The sequence below is a fragment of the Amblyomma maculatum genome, chromosome 6 (assembly GCF_055883805.1).
Source record: "Amblyomma maculatum isolate TAMU_Amacu chromosome 6, ASM5588380v1, whole genome shotgun sequence".
In the NCBI taxonomy this organism is placed as follows: Eukaryota; Metazoa; Arthropoda; class Arachnida; order Ixodida; family Ixodidae; genus Amblyomma; species Amblyomma maculatum.
Genome location: NC_139349.1, coordinates 143,223,466 through 143,240,356, shown reverse-complemented (window position 1 = coordinate 143,240,356; position 16,891 = coordinate 143,223,466). Strand labels below are relative to the sequence as shown.

The following is a 16,891-nucleotide window of genomic DNA, read 5'->3' as shown; positions in this document are numbered from 1 at the left end:
CAACAAGGCGGGGTGGTAAAAATATGAATCAAGACAATATAAGAAAGGACGGTCTTCACACTAAATGGAAGACAAAAATTAATAAACCTTCAGTAAGTGAAAATGGCAACAATGTGCAAAATTTTGGGTCTCCATGGCACTCGCAAAACTTTGACACCTTCACCTGCGTACTAATGTCGAGGAACTCATCCCGCATCTACGCAATAAATTCTAAATTCAAATTTTATACCCTTAAAGGGTAATGAGACGAAACTGCACCAAAGTTCAAAAGCAGGAACCATTGAATGCTTGTCAATGCTGTGGCTGTGGAATGAAAAATTTACAGCCAACCATCTGTTCACATTCAGTTATCCATAGCACATCTCTATACACTTGCTACCAATACAATGCAAAGACATGATGGGTCAAACATCACTTTTAACCACGAGTGCCTTTCCAGACTGTCACTCTCTTTTACTGTGCACACAGCGACAAGATAAAAATTCCACCTTGTTAATGCATCCACAGTAGTACTTGGCTTAAATTATAGCTGTTGGTAAGTAAACTCCATTTTATGCATAGCGGTCAATGCAGACAAGGCTACGGTGTCCGCTTACACTCATCCGTATCGCAATGCAGTGCACTGAAAATAAAAATAATAATGAACTGAAAATCAAAAGTGAATGTTAGTAGATACCGTAGTAAAATGATGCAAGTGTTTTATTTTGCAAATAGATTGATTTTCTTTCGTATTGCCCAAAACAGAGCAACTTGGTTTTCTAGTTTTCTCCGGCACCTCCTGTATCGGGTTTTCGCAGCTAGGCCGGGCGGTCAGTTGTTTGCTTTGGTTTTTAAGTTTGTGAAAATGGCATTGCTATCTCCTACTCGCTTGCATTCTTTGCCTGCTATGAATTCGAATACATCCCCTGCTCTCCTTTTATTCCATGCTGAAGTCTACAAAGATTTCGAAAGACTGCAAGGCAGTGATTATCAACGTCTAAGCTAGCATAAGAGAGCACGTCCCTGAGAAGACTGAGCGTAAGTTCTCTCAATTGTGAGAGAGATGATTGGGGCGAACCCTCGGATAGTTGCAAGGTTCAAGAAAGGAAGTTGCTCTGGCAGAATAAAATCAACACCAAAAAGACCTAGCAACGTGGGAATATCCAACTCTCACAGTGTAAATTATAACAGTTTTATGCTCAACGCCAATCGACTCAAGTTGCATTGCATGTACACCGAACGAGAAGTACCTACTTTGGACAATATCCTGAATGAAGTGAGCGGAGATGTCGATTTACTCGACATAACGCTACCTTGAGAAGATTGCTGAAAGAGATCAGCTTCAAGTTTGAAAAAAGGAAGCGAACTCTCACACTTATCGACCGAGAGTAAACAGCGCTGTGTTTTTCAAGGTAATCATTGCAGCATGATGAAAAATGGGCAGTTATATATAGCTCGTATTTTGACTTTCTACCTAGTGATCCTCTTAAAAAAAAAAGGAAAAATTCAAAAAGGAAGGAAAAAAAAGCTATGCAGACGGTTGAACCTTGGCTCCTCATAAAATGAACAACATGAATGCACTATGCACCACTGAGCCACGACGCAAGGTGAAATGACACATTGTTTTTGTTTTTTTCTTTTCAGCTACTTCCGTACCTTCGAGTGTGCCGACTGCTAAACCCGTCGTTTGCCACCTTCTTAATAAAGTTATACACACATACATATGTATGAAATGGAGTATAGGTACAGTATGGCAGAGCCCAACAATGCACCAAGGCAGCACGTATGGCCTACGAGAGACGCCGCAGCGAAAGACTCCTGATTAATTTAGACATCTTGGGGTTCGCTAACGCGCACTGGCTCTGCCAAAGCAGTGATCTAGAAGCTTGCCTCACAATAGAGGTGTAAACTTTACTAAAACACATTTACGGCATTTTATACACAATTTCACAAAGGGACGAAGGGCACTGCCACATAGGCTCCCAAAGCATCGCTGGGCGGCGCTGCAGCTCCTGATGGGCAACGCCATCTGTGGCAGAAAAACACACACTGGGATGCCGCCGGCTCGGCTCGCAGCCTTCGCGACATACGCTTTCTCTCGAACGAGCACGTGCCCTGACGCGCCCCCGCAGGCGTATCGCGACATGCCGCCTGCATTCCGTCTTGATGATTGAACAACCTGCCGCGTATTTCCGTGGAGGAAACCTAATTATAGGCGAGAAAATTTTTATTCACGTCTGCAATGTAGAGCAGACGACAGACGGCGATGAGTAAATATTGATTGTGAATGTGTTTCCCACGTTACCGAAAACGTCGGAAGTTTATCTCGAGGTAAGTCAGCTATGTAACTATATTGTCATATATTGTCACATAGCCGTTTAGGCCCGTAACCAGAAGGTTGGTTTTTAATAGGGGGTTGATCTAGCAGGTACAGGAGAGCAGGTCCAGAGCACCGAGTGACAGCAGCCGACTTCAGGTTCTTCTCATCGAACGCCACGGGGCCACTTCGAGTCCGCGCACGAGATTTTCGATGAGCAGCCAGCCGCCTAGCGGCTGCTGTTGCACACGCTACATTATATGTTTAAAAACTATGGAAGTATTATCAGCACTCTGAAATAAAGCTGCTCGCTTGTTGATCATCGTTTTGGCCTGTAGCATGAGATCTATATACGGTTTTGTTTTTATTATTACGACGTTACTAAAGCAAATCTTGCAGTAGAAGAACAAGCTATAGTCCGAAGGAGATGTTTCTTCAAAGACACGAACGCTAGCAGTCTCAAAAGCACATGCGTGCTCCGCGCGCTGCACGCGACATAACCGGCTCGCTGGCTCGGAAGGAAGGTGAAATCCAAGCTTGTACTACAATCGTGCTTTATTTCAGTTCTTACTAAATGGTTGTGCTTCATTTATATTTGGTTTGCATTTACGAAACCTGTGACACGAATAGGGTGCTCCGTGCGAGTAGTGTCAATAGAGCCATAACTAGGATCGCTTTTGTATTGCACTTCCAAAAATATTTTTGTTATGAATAATAATAATGTTGGTTCATTTATTGGCCAATTTGCGGAAATCTGTAGAAGCGGCTCAGCCAAGCATGTTTTCCACTCTCCCCCACAAAAAAAAAAAAAAAAAAAAAAAGGCCTCGTTCCTAGACATTTTCTTGGTCGTAGGGCACATTCAGACATCATTGTCGATCGCGGACGTCGCACGCTGGATATCTGTTAATTTGGTCGCTTTCAGAGCACTCGCAAAACAGGGAGAGAGCACAGAAAATCGGCAAAGCAAGGCACGCGCGGAGCGATGAGCAGGATAATCCTCCACCCCTTCACTTCGTATACATGGTGTTAAACCACTGTACTCTTTTGACCCCTCTCTAAGACGTCTTTGTCAACTGTCGAACATTTCTGAGTTTGTGGAGAAGGGGAAAATTGGCCCTTTTCGTTTCCAAAAAGAATGCGAGACTTCTCAGAATGCTGTCATGCGGTTGAAAAACAGGTCTTGTGGAAACGCTTCCAATGAAATTTGCAAAGTTCCACACATGAGCCTCGTCTTTTGGCGCTTCGCCTACCATTGTGGCTACCCATGACACAATGCTACTTAGTACCTCCGTTTCGCATCAGTAGAAGCGTTTTTGTATCGCCAAATAACCGCCAGGCGCAACTCGATCGCCGCACGTGCACAGGACGCTAGCGGAGCGTCTGCTCCGGCGACGTCCCATCGTTTCACATTTCGCCACCATGCCAGGAATGCGGCGCTGCCATCGCACGGCGAAACTTCAGCTTGGGTTTCCTATTGGGCACCGGGCTGCTCTCGTAGCACAGGAAAGAGCTGACGACTGCCCACCTTAACAGCCCCAGTCAAATCGACCTCTCCAAGGGTCGTGAAAACTTCTAGTTATAATATGAACGTGCAGTGCCATGCACACCACAATGAAATGCGTCCGAATCCAGAACGAAAATGCAAAAAAGTCAAACAAACAGCCACGGGTGGCTGCCAAGAGGAGAACCCCAGGTGACCGAAATTTCCGGGGCCCTCCACTACAGCGTCTTTCACAGCCAGAGTTGCTTTGGGAAGTTAACTACCATAAACCAAACCAGACCAAGTTGACGGAGACGAGGACATGCAATGCATAGCGCGAGAATATGCATTGCAGTCTGCACGTGGTGCGATCGGCTGCGGTGATCGCTATGACGTTTCGTGCACACTTCCCAAGAAAAACTGCCAAGTTCGAATGCGCTCCACCGTTTTTTTTCGTCCAAGTTCAGCACATGCAAGCCACAACAGTCTTGATTGGGTTTGACCTTGTGAAGTAGTGCATCCGCGTTAAAATTAACGGGGTTTAACCTAGTCAGACCGGTGATACTGTGGCAAAGCACTGTTTGAATTCCCATGCCAGGACACACGGACTGCGACGCCATGATATGGTGGGCCAATCAGGAGTCGGTCGCAACAACAGTTAACAAAATTCGTGCTTGGCTCCGCCGTCCGTATGATCGCTTTTGCCCTGCTAAACATACAATGACATGCACCAACTGGCTGACCTAGCCTTGAGAGGAAAATCCCACATCACTTCAAACGAAAAGTTGCCCAGAGGATACAAACCCTGCAAGGGAGTGCTGCCAGCAACAATGAATGACAAAAAAAATGCTCAGTTTCCTTTTAGCATGACAAAAACAAAAAACTCCAATATTCAAATTTGACTGCAAAGGCAGATTCTGAAGACAATTTCACAGACGAAAATATAAAGAACACCAGGGGCGTACCACTTATCCAATTTTTACTATCTTTTGGCCTCAGACCATTTCACTGAGAAGCAGAAAGAACATCTGGGAAATATTTGGAAATTAAAAACAGCAGCAGACACGGGACATGAGGGAGGCGACAACCCTGCTGCTATGCCTGCTGCAGTTTTTAATTCCCAAATGTATCGCCAACTGCCCTACACAGCCACCCTCCTAAGTTATCTAGGAAACATTTCCAAATGCTTTCCCAGAGACTGCTACTAATACTAAATCCTGGTTTGCAAAACATGTCTCCAATGACATTACACTAACAGCACATGCTCACAGTGGCACTGAATTCGGCCCTGCTAATTAGGGGTGCATGTATGTCTGCAGCGCTGCCTACGCAGCCCCAGACATGCAAAGTGTGAGGAGAAACCTCAGGCTTACCATCCCTGCTCGCTCTTGAACTTGTAGACAGCAGCAAAGATGTGGCAAAGTGCACCTCCAGGCTTAAAATCCATAAAACATTTCATCTGAGAAGAAAAAGAAATGTTGCTGCATTCAGATTAAAAAAGCACAGATTCCTGCAATTTAGAAGAACCAGGTTTCTTAAGCACTAAAACAAAACTCCACTTTCTAGCTGCAAAAAGGTACATTTCAACATTTCAAGATCATCCTGTTAAGCCACAAAAAAGGCCTCCATAACAATGACAAAACTAGAAATACGTAAACATGAAAATCAGTCCGTCCATATCCCCCCTTCCTTCCTTCCTTCCTTCCTTCCTCCTCCTCCTCCTCCTCCTCCTCCTCCTCCTCCTCCTCCTCCTCCTCCCCCCCCCCTGAAAGAGGGACTGACAAAACAAGAGGTGACATCTCAGCTTTCCGTGTTTCATGCATCCTCTCCTATTCACAAAGACTTAACACAGCCAGAAACATTCTGTGTCGGGTGCTGTAAAGGCCTGGATTCCCGAGAACCAGGCCTCTGCAAAAAAAAAAGTTTTTACATTAAACTGCAATGGCAAGAAAATCCACACACTTTTTCCTCGTAAACTCTATCGAAACCAAATGGGTCAAATAACTATCACTTTAAAGCCCATCATATGACAACCTGGAACACTTATGCATGCCTCTGCGACGGCCAAGCTCACCGGGAACATGAGCTATCTACCTGACCACCCTGTCCACAGGCTGCGATTTCAAATGGAAAGAAATGTGCAATATGTGGAGACTTACAGAGTTGATAGTTACACAGGTATCTTCTGAATCAGCCCACATACATCCACAGGTGAACAAAGGCCTCTCCCATCAGAATCCAATTATCCCATCTTCCCATCCAGCTCTATGACGACTCAGTTCAGTTCAGTCGTTCAGTCGTGTCCGACTCTTCGTGGCCCTATGGACCATATCACGCCACGCTTTCCGGTCTCTTACTATCTTCCTAACATCACAACTTTATCTGCAGCGCCTCGAAGATGCTATTTAATCTATGACCACTCCCTTCCCCCAAAAGCCACTCCCCTACCCCAATAGGGAATCCATTCCTTGCTCTCCACATTTCATGCCCTGTACAGTTCCTCATCTCGATTTCAACTATAACATCAACTCTTGCTTGTTCCGTGACCCACAGTGCTTTCATCTATCTTGTAATGCTATCCATATAATTTTTCCATTCTGTGGTGCACTGTGCCGCACCCAATTAAGTTCCGGCAGTTTTCGTTAGCCTCCAAATTCGAAAACTAAGGGTGAGAAATAACACATACAACTATTATACAACATTCTCTAAAGGGGTACTTCCCTCTTTAATGACTCACGACTCCAGACTGCCAGCTAAACGAACTCCACCTCATTATTATTTGTCTACCTATTTTTCTGCCATAGGCAATCTGCAGTGATAATTTGTCTTACAAAACATTCCCTGATCACATCCAGTACCTAAATTCTTCCTCCATTCCCGTACTCTTCACCATTACTTAAATTTTCTTCTCATTAACTCTTAAAGGAACCGAACCAGGGATTAAAGCGTCGGTCCAATGTTTTTCGATGCAACTGAAAGCTTGCCGTCTAAGGTGGCTGATTCCACTTTTTTTTCTCAATATTTTTTCTATCAGTGCATGCGCTCGGTTTTATGTAGTTCAACACTGGAAACCATGATCAGCGAATGTGACCGCAAATGTGCGTCTGTAAAAGTGATGTACCGAAACTAATATATAACTCTCACCTGTAAGACAGTAATATGGCATTTTCAGTACTGAGTAGTACCCATATAAGCCTCTACAAACAAAGGTGTTACGGCACAGGTACATACTCCTCGCCAGCAAAGTTTCTGTGCACCGTGGTCACTTCATCCAAGGAATTAAAGTATTGTGGCATTACCTAAAGAAAAATGCTAAAAGCCTCTCAAAGGCATGCTCGTGAGCGCTAGCCAACGAAGCTCTGGCGCCACTTCGGAGTCCACGGGGGGGTGTCTACTAAGGTGCTCCTGCAGTGTCCTATTTGGACAGATACTATATGGAAAGCACTTGGCTCAAAAACCCACAGTGTCGTCACACTGTGTGAAATATCAAAAAATATGACAAGCACTCTTGAAAGAAAAAAAGATCACTGTACACCTAAGAACATCTGAGAAGCACAACGCGTGAGAACACATCTGCTATATTTTTCAGAGATGTGACCACATGGTGAGCTACAATTATGGCAGCGTTCAATCACAAGACAGCAAGCAACTTTTAGTGACATCTTAAAGTAATAAATATTTGTTTCTGCGCTGGTGCGCTCAACCCATACAATACGAGGCACAGCCTTTTCATTTCCACAATCTTAGAACACTTTTTGTTTACACTTGCGGACAGCTTTCTGCGTATCTACCTTTGCTCCCATTGCGCGGACAATGGCCTACTTCGGCACTAGCGACCTGCACCGTCTCTCCTTTCACAGCTCTGGATAGCTAATGCAAACAACGAATAACCCACTTCCCAAGGAAAAAAGGTACAAAAGCCTGTTGCTTTCCCTTTCCTACATAGCCTCTGCTGCAGAGCAGGAAAAAGTTGTCCAGAAGTATAGTGTTCGCTCCCTTTGAGTTACGATATAGTGCTTTGAGTGCGCACATCCTTGAACATCTGTTCCTCTCTCTCTCTTGAGTTCCTCAGCAGGCCACCGGCATCAAGAAATCAGGCATTACTGAAGTATGCTCCATAAACTCTTGCCCCCAAATTCGAAATGCATATTGTAAGAATGTAGTAACACCGGCTTGGCGGTCGTATAAAAGTACCGCAAGAACATATTGCCAAGTAGGATTTGCGCAAAAAGTGTGAATTTTCGTTTGTATGTTTGCAATCCCAGTTTGCCTTCGCCTATTTGGCAAAAATACCCCTAGAACGCCAAAAAAGCAGACCAACTGCGAGGCCAGTCTGACTAGCCACAAACAAGGCGCCTGCAATCAGCAGGTCACATGTTAAAAGCGCCAAAAAATGCCAGACACAGCAATAAACAACACTAAAGAAGATGGCTTTGTTAAAACAGGTGAGGCACTAGATGCCTACTCAACAGTTTAGTTTCGCATGCGAAACTACGCACGAAATCAGGAGCATGTTGCTTCGTGATGCCGATTTCGGCCATAAATGTGCCGGAACTCGGGCTGCAGCACTCACCGGGAGTCGTGTCAGCGGCGGTTTGCTCACGCTCCTCCCAAAGGCGTCTTCTTGAAACTGAATCAGCTGAATGACCAAAGCTGACAGCCCCTTGTTTGTAGGCGGTTCGGCTTGTGTGTACTGCAAAAAGAAAACACAAACGGAGTAAAAGCGAGGATAATTTGATACTTCAGAGGTTGGGCAAGCGGTACCATTTCTTTTTTTTTCTTCGCGCGTGCGAACACCGCTGAACACAAGGCTGCCAAACAAACCTGGAAGCGTAACGCACACTTCCTACTGAAAACAATCAATCACATACAAATGAACCGAAAGTAATGCTATGCACCGTGCAAACATGAAATAACGAATTAAAATTTGTGAAAACGAGCTTCGGGGCTTGCTCCGCTGAAGAACAAATGAACCGATGTTTACCGACTCTACAAGAGCAGCTTCGCTTTAGGCCTAGTAAAACAAGAAGCCGTGAACGGGCATATGTAGCCAACTACAGCGATTTTAACGCAGCCTTCTGCGAGACAGCATCGCATGTGTTTCACAGACCACGACCGAGACAGCGCGAAACGCGCGCACGCTACCGCAGTTGTCAGAACGCGGAGGACGCGGTGTCGATCTCCGATTCAAATGCCGGTCGCTCTCTATCGGCTAAATAGGCTTACTTTGGCAACACGCAAGCTACAGCAATGACGAACCAACGTACCTTCTTGCAGTTCTTGTGGAGCCATTGTCTAACCCCGTCAAACTGTGCAATAGTTTCCGAAGATTCGTAAAATTTTAAGTTTGGCCCACCGTCCCTTTTTCTTTGAACGACCGCCATGTTTAACAACAATTATTGCTCCGTTCGGAAGACGCGGCTTGGGCTACGGCTAGTGTCGTCTGGAAAGCGTAACTGTCAAGGATTGTTGTATGATAATCGTCACGTTGTATTTCAGACTTTAAAAAAAAATTCGTTTTAAAAACAACGGCTAAACATTTTAATCACTAAATTTTATTAATGCCGTAAAGTTTGGATTCGCTGCTACACGGACAAGGTTGGGTTGACTACTACTTAACGCAAATAAAGAAGTGCAAAACAATTACAGCTTTCGCCACGTAAATTGCAACAAAGTCATCCCTCTCTAACTTCCAGCTTTTGAATAATCTTGACTGATCTTGACCATGGCGATCCTGGCAAATATATGATGTCGACGTGGTTGCTATGACTACGGCAGTATTACATCAGTGTGTAGCCGAGCCGAGCCAAGACTACTTCACTACACGTCACTCAAAATGGAGTCTATGCTGCTGGTAAGTTTATGTGAGCACCCAAAGTAAAACGTATTGTTTGCTGTAACTGACACTGTTAGATCTAATCGCTAATTTGCCTCACAGCTGCTTACTCCCTGAAAACAAACAATCAATTATTAAGGCTTCTTACGTCGCGTGGAAGCAAAAGCTTCACACAGCCGTACCACCCGGCGTAACGGACAGTAGTAGTACAAGCTGTTTTGTGTTTCATTACTTGTCTGTGTGTGGCATTTAACATCTGCTCCCGTGCAGGAACCTACACTCTACACAGTGAAAGCAATCGCCATCCTCGACAACGATGGGAATAGAATCTTGGCCAAGGTACAAAAACTGATTTCGGGCCGTGCCCGCTCTTTCATATTAGCGACATCGCAAGTTTTTCATCTGTTTAAACGAGACTTGCAACCTTTCCTTCCGCGCATTGCAGTACTATGACAACACCTTTCCGTCAGCCAAAGAGCAGAAGGCATTTGAGAAGAACCTCTTCAACAAGACACACCGGGCGAATGGTAAGACGGGCAACTGGCAGTTTGCTGTAGTAGATAGCTTTACGTTCTTGTTTCTCTTTTTTTTTTTTCCTCAATTTCCGCTAATCACGTGGCCCTCTCGCCTTTATTTCAGCGGAAATCATAATGTTAGATGGGTTGACATGCGTCTACCGGAGTAATGTGGATCTTTTTTTCTACGTGATGGGAAGCAGTCACGAGAACGAGGTAGGCAATCATGTTCCTGTCCTTCGTCCGGACCTTTTGTAGTTACGTTTCTTCCGATAAAAAAGAAAAAACTAACAATTAATAAAGCAAGTGTCACTAGCCCCCAGAAGCTTGAGCAGACTCCATTTAGTAGTGGTGTTAACGCTGCTTGCTTACTCCTACTATGATAGCTGATACTATAGTTTAATTATGTCGGTGATGTCACGTTATGAACGTAATTTTGATTTTAAAGATACTGTTTAATCATTACAGCGTACTGTGGTGTCTGTTATTACTGTAATGCATAACAGAAAATGAGAATGGTGCCAGTTTGATTTACATACTATGGCCATCCGTAATTGCCACTAATTTTGAAATTGCACAGATAGCTCTGTCTTGACTGATTTTCATGATGGAAACGAGCATGGGCTTAATTCAAGAAGGCTGCAGTCTTAGTTGAGTATACCAAGTATTTAGGTGTTTTTTTTTTTTGTTTTTTTTTTGCAAAGAATGTCACATTTTTACATTTTTATTTGTGTAACCAAAGAAAAAAAAAAAAGCAGTCTCAACCTGTGACTGCTTTGGTTCTGAATTTGGTGGTGTCTGTTCTCCCGCATATTTCTGTGGCTAGGCGGTACTACCGACAGGGAAAGCAGATGTACCATGAAAACAGGTTTTTAAAATTTTATAACTTGAAAGCTGGCATTGTATTAAGTGGTTGCTCATTCAGCATGGAGCAGCTTCAAAGAGGGCAATTTCTATGCTTAACATATCCTGGCCGCAGTGATAAACTGACCTCCAGTAAAAGCTTGAAATGACTTCTGCCGTACATTCACTTTTCCAACCAATAATCCACTAAGATTTAACAGTTTCGTAATACCTCAGAAGTCTGCATTTCCCATGCTATGTAAATGCCTGTGACAATAACAAAAACACATACAAGCCTCTGCAGGGGAAGAAAGCCACATTCTTGCCTTATTTGTCAGAGCAACAGCAGTTAACAGAGGGCGTGGATTTGGTCCCTATGGTGAGCCTCCGTCCTGTTTCCTCCGTCCGTCCTCCGTTGGCTCGGCGAAAACGTCACACGTGATTCTTGCAAATTAATTATCGCACCGTTAGCCTGCAAGAAGTCCAAGACAAGTATGACGTCTTGCAAACAGTGGCTAAGAACAATGAAGTCTCCAACATAAACACACCATTTTTTCCGTCCTGTTTCTTTCACACCATTCCTGTGCCATGTTGAACCTCCTCTGTAGTTGTAATTATATCTTTATTTCTGATCTTTGGCCCTCTTTATGGTACAGGGGTCCTTGATGTTTTTAATTTTGTTATCAAGGGCCCATAAAACACTGCAGACGATCAAAGAAAAAAGGGGCAGACACACTAAAAACTTCTACCAAAAGGTGCATAACACGTGTCTGCTTCAAGAAAGTGAGGATGGAGCGCAGAAAAAATGATGTAAGGAAGATTACAAAATGACAGTGAAGCATGTGAAATGAAGAGTATGGGCATATAAAAATGAAGTTGTTCTGTTGATATGAAAATTAGTGAACATTGAAAGCACAATTATTGAAGGCTGTGAATTGTACAAGCCACCACTCTGTGCTGTGTCTTCAGAGTAGGAGGTTAGATATCTGTGTCTCTCATTACCTCTATAGGCAGCTATCAACAGGCATTTTTTATATATTTGTTTGCTTGACACTCTCGCATCAACCAATTTTATCTTGTGTGCAGCTGATCCTCTGCAGTGCTCTGAACTGCCTGTACGACTCCATCAACCAAATACTGAGGAAGAATGTGGAGAAGAAGGTTCTTCTGGACAACCTTGACATCATCATGCTTGCTGTTGACGAGATCTGCGATGGCGGGTGAGTACCACTCCTCATCATCTGCTTGCAAAGGAGCTGTTTGCGAAATTCTGACAACTTGCAATACTTAAGTGGAGCAAGTCAGCCATTGTAAATATTAATCTAGAATGAATTTTTCAAGACTGTCGCCAAATTCAGTCAGTAGTATCGGAGTCCTTGTAGTATCTTTATAACCATGATTACTGGAAGTTCGTGTTATTGTACATTCCGCAAGCTTTTTGGTGAGTGTTTCAGTGGAGCAGTGCTCCAAAGTAGAGAGCTGTCATATTTATTTGCCATATGCCTTGTATGAAGTACAAGGTAGTGAATGCTTCATAAAGCTGATGCCATGCGTGTTTTTCTTTTCACATTGCAGGCATAGTTTACTATATTGCTGCAATATTTTTATGGAGTGAACTGATTGAATCCTGGTTAAGTGCATTAGGTGCTTCAGTTTGATACATTCGAGTCCCATACAATTTGCAATGTGAAACCCAATTAGTTCATGTAAAGGTGTTTCTAGTAATTCACCCAGCACCTTACAAAATATGTGCCAATTTTGCTTCTTAATTTAAGACTTTGTTTAATGCTTGCTGAGACACGCACTGCATGTAATTCCAAATGGCTGTGTTTGGACAAGTTTTAAGGGAAGCTTTATATTCTTAAATTTGTTCACTGCATATCGCATTAGAGCGAGAAGCTTGCCTTGAATATCAGCCTATCTGTGAAACTTCTACAGTTACAGAAGTGAGGACTTTTTGTTCTGCTTCAAGCATGATGTAACCATAACGCTACTGCGTCATATATTATGCATCGGTCACACATGTTTGAATAAAGAAAATGCAAAAATATATATGTGGACCCTGTCCGCTGATGGGGCTACAAGAATGGGCTGAATCTTGACATTTCAAGCTTCGTCCTCTGGATGCATAAAGGTGACATTTTTTCACATCGGGGTCTTTTTTGAGGAACATTCTACTGTATAAGATGACTATAAAAGAATTAGCATGTTCTGATAGGCCTGACAACTCGGGGGCAGTAAGGAGGGAAGAAATCGTGGTTTAGGCAGTAGTTTATATTTTGAATTGATCAAAGTTGTGGGGGAAATAGGAACCGCGACACAAACAAGATGAAAACGAGAAGGGGACAGTACGTGCGGTCCACTTCCGCAAGTCCTGTCCACTTCTCGTCTTCGTCTTGTTTGTGTCGCGGTTCCTATTTCCCCCACAACTATGTCGAACCAACTGGCCCAAATTTTCTCCCTGTTGAATTGATCAAGAAAGTCATGTTTGATCAGATGGTGGTACCATGCTGTGTCCTCTCATTGTGACTAACATGGTAGCTGCCTGCAGCAGGTGAAGTGAATATGCTACATATGACTATGCCAGAGCGTTATAAAGGCAGTTATTTTGTTCATATGAACTTAAAGCAGCCTACTTTCCTCTCATTCAGTCTTGCCTCATCTGCTTTTAAAATGCTTTAAAAAATATTGCGCAACCAATGCCACTGTTCTACTTGCAGTGACATCAACAGCACTGCTACCAGGAAAAACCATTGTTGGAATATCTGTGATAGATATTACCAGTTTTATTTAGGTGATTTTTCACTATCTTATTTAAAATTACCGTAGCCATCTCAATTATAGTTTTAACAACTCAGTATTGCCACAGCAAATCATCTAACAGACTTCTTGTCCATAGATTGCATGAATTTGCTATACTAAGTACATGTTGTGTCCCCGAAGTCAGGGTTTGCAGACACCATCTTCCATTGAGAAAAATGAAACTTACTTATCGAAATATTAAGTTTTAAATGGTTTCACTATGTTTCTCAGTGCCATAGCCGGATATTTATTAATTTGGGAAAGGCGTTTTCATTTGACACATGAAAAGAATGGTTGAAAAAGACAGTAGACAGTCCCTTTTAACTGTTAGCAGCAGTAACTTAAGTTCAGCATGCAGCTGGTGACAGAAGTAGGGCCTAGACAGAGTTTTAATATATATTTTTGATTACACAGAGAGCACAAGTAATGCTACAATGCATGTGCAGGAAATGTGACAAAAAGAAGAATTGTGCTAAAGTGTGCTGACATAAGCATCTCATTGCAAGGCTAAATTTGCTGCTGTAAGAGGTGGTGGTGCGTCAAAAAAAAAAAAAAAAAAATAGTTTTCCTTGTCATAAAAACTCTTATAATAAGGTCCTTCAGTTTTTATTCATGTGCTGACTCTGTATCTTGATGCCTCCAGTAGCAAATTTTATATAGTATCATAGAATTTTCTTTGCGTATGTCACTGGTTTGCAGCTTTCGAGCATGCTAGTATACTATATATCAACACTGCTGATGGATACGATTTGGGTTATTACTGCACTGACCTCACAAAGAAAAACTATTCTCTTTTCAGGATCATTCTGGAAGCAGACCCAACATCAATTCTTCAAAAGGTCGCATTGAGAACTGATGACATTCCACTTGGAGAGCAAACTGTTGCACAGGTTAGTACTTTCGATTCACTTCACTGAGAGTAGAGCACTGTAAGAAATGAAATGTGCAGTCAGTCCCAGATATATCGAACCTAGATATATCGAATTATTGCTTATATTGAACTCTCAAAGTATTCTCTCGAAAAATTCCATGCAAAAGTATAGGAGTCATGTTCACATTTATTGAACTCCCACACTTAAGTGGAACATTCAATATATCGAACTGCTCACCACGCCCCAGCTAGGTACACTTCTAAGGCCACCACAACGATCGTTACTCGCACACGGAGCCGTGTCAGCTGCGCAATCTTGGGCACCTCCCAACAACGTTTGGCACTTTAAACCTGTTGCCGAGGTGAACGTCGAGTCCGTTTGAAAGTGGCCTTCTGTCATTCGGGAAAGCCAGACTTGAATGCACCGGTTGTCGCGCGGTGAAGCCACGCTAGCTGACCGAGTTTGTGGCGGTTGTCGTGTGGTCTGCTTCGCTTTTGAAAGAGATGGAGAAATCAACTGTATACTACATTAACTGAGTTATTGTAGCGTTTATAGTGTCCCGGTAACACAATCACACCTCTTATGGTGAGCAGTGGCATTTTCCAAAGCACCATCCACAGCAGGTTTGATGTAAGCCCTAATCTAAAGGTCACTTGTGCCATGTGGCACTAGATGCTCGGCGTGCGAGCAGCGTGAGCTTTGACGCTGCGATCTGACTGTACCAAATATTTAGAGCACTCGCTTGCGTCCATGGAGCGGCACATTGGGTTGCGCTCCTTTTTTTTTTTGGTACCAGGTGCCGGGTGACCATCGCCGTGTGGGTGCGCGTACATGTACCGAGGTGGGCTGCTAATATGCAAATGGTGGCTGCAGAAAGCATGCCGCTGGCTTGGGTACACTGAATTCACTCTTCTGTAAGACGCCCGACTACTGTGCCGGTGTTCCTAGGTTCGATCCCGACCTCGGCGGCTGCGTTTTTATGGAGGCGAAACGAAGTGGTGTCCGTGTGCTGTGCGATGTCAGCGCACGTTAAAGATCCCCGGGTGGTCGAAATTACTCCGTAGCCCTCCGCTACGGCTCCCCTTTCTCTCTTTCCACTTTAACTCCCACCTTCCTCCCTTCTCTTACAGGGCAGTTCAGGTGTCCACAGAGCAAGTGTGACAGATACTGTGCCTTTCCCTTCCTGTGAACCAATTATTATTATTATACAGAACAGCTCATCTCTTGGCATGTCTTAATGTCAAATTATTAGTATGTATATCGAACCAATCCATGATCCCCTTCATGTTCGATATATCCGGAATCGACTGTGTTCCAAACTAAAAAAAACTAAGCTTGTATTTCCATTTTAGCACAAGTTGTCTACTCCCTATTAATGAAGTTATTGGATTGGAAACATGCCACTGGAAACAAAGAGAAAAACCTTGTTTTTCTATTTACGGAATTTTCTAGGGCATCATTTTTGGTGGCTTGTAAGCTTTACATTTGTGGATAATTCATGTTTATAATGAACAAATTTGCCTTTGTGCCAGAAATGTTGGCCTGTCGTAGTAAATTTTCTGTGTGGTGCAGTATTTATGTGCTCAAAGCAAGTGCAGTGACAGCCATCACTTTCTTGATTTCAGGTGTTCCAAACTGCCAAGGAGCAGCTGAAGTGGTCATTACTGAAGTAAATGATTATTTCTTTTGTTTTTTTTCCACGGTGTACATTCACAAATGCAGGTTGCTTGTATAATAAATCTTCTTGGAAAGCAACCGAGCCTTGGTGCCTGCATGAGTAGTGAGCACTTGTATAATTTTCTGAAGAGAGTAAAGATGAACACTGTGGGATGACCACTCTAAACATAGTGAAAAGGAAGTCATCTGGGCAAAAATCGAAAGCCACTGCACATGGAGGGAGTCCTGTCATCTGGAAATGTAATAATTGCTTTGGGGATGACTTTGGGAATGCCTGCCTAGGCGGGGATTTTAAATCAAACTAATTCAGTTCCTGGAAGCTGGCTGAAACCACTTTTCTTAGGAGTCAGTCTTGTCAGCGATAGAAATCTTGCATTTATGCACTAACCAGGCAAGTATTGGTGCCACTTAGTATTTCCTTACACAAAAGGTGCTGCAAAATTTTGTGCAACTTGACCACAAGCAAGGTATAGTAGGATACATGTTAAATAATAATAAAATAGTTGCTAACTACTAGACAATCTATGCAGCATGCATACTGCTAAACAGTAAATAGAATCAGATTTTGA

The 16,891-nt window shown here is 43.3% G+C and overlaps 2 protein-coding genes across 4 annotated transcripts in view; one reads left to right on the top strand and one right to left on the bottom strand.

Annotated features, from left to right (window-relative positions):
* The window catches only part of mor (SWI/SNF- related protein mor), a 114,026-nt gene extending 104,820 nt beyond the window's left edge, over positions 1 to 9,206 (bottom strand). For all 3 annotated transcript variants that reach the window (XM_084607502.1, XM_084607503.1, XM_084607504.1), the window contains exons 1-3: positions 9,045 to 9,206; positions 8,351 to 8,470; positions 5,151 to 5,236 (exon numbers count right to left, since the gene is read on the bottom strand). In XM_084607502.1, the coding sequence (XP_084463628.1) occupies positions 5,151 to 5,236; positions 8,351 to 8,470; positions 9,045 to 9,161 (323 nt within the window). In that variant the 5' untranslated portion in view covers positions 9,162 to 9,206. The remainder of the gene's footprint in view (positions 1 to 5,150; positions 5,237 to 8,350; positions 8,471 to 9,044) is intronic.
* A 359-nt stretch (positions 9,207 to 9,565) lies between these two features.
* On the top strand, positions 9,566 to 16,404 carry zetaCOP (COPI coat complex subunit zeta). Its single transcript, XM_084607501.1, has 7 exons — positions 9,566 to 9,631; positions 9,884 to 9,952; positions 10,059 to 10,140; positions 10,253 to 10,344; positions 12,058 to 12,191; positions 14,573 to 14,663; positions 16,271 to 16,404. Exons 1-7 carry the CDS (start codon positions 9,614 to 9,616, stop codon positions 16,316 to 16,318), a joined length of 534 nt encoding a protein of 177 aa, XP_084463627.1. The 5' UTR covers positions 9,566 to 9,613; the 3' UTR covers positions 16,319 to 16,404.
* The last annotated feature ends 487 nt before the right edge of the window (positions 16,405 to 16,891 follow it).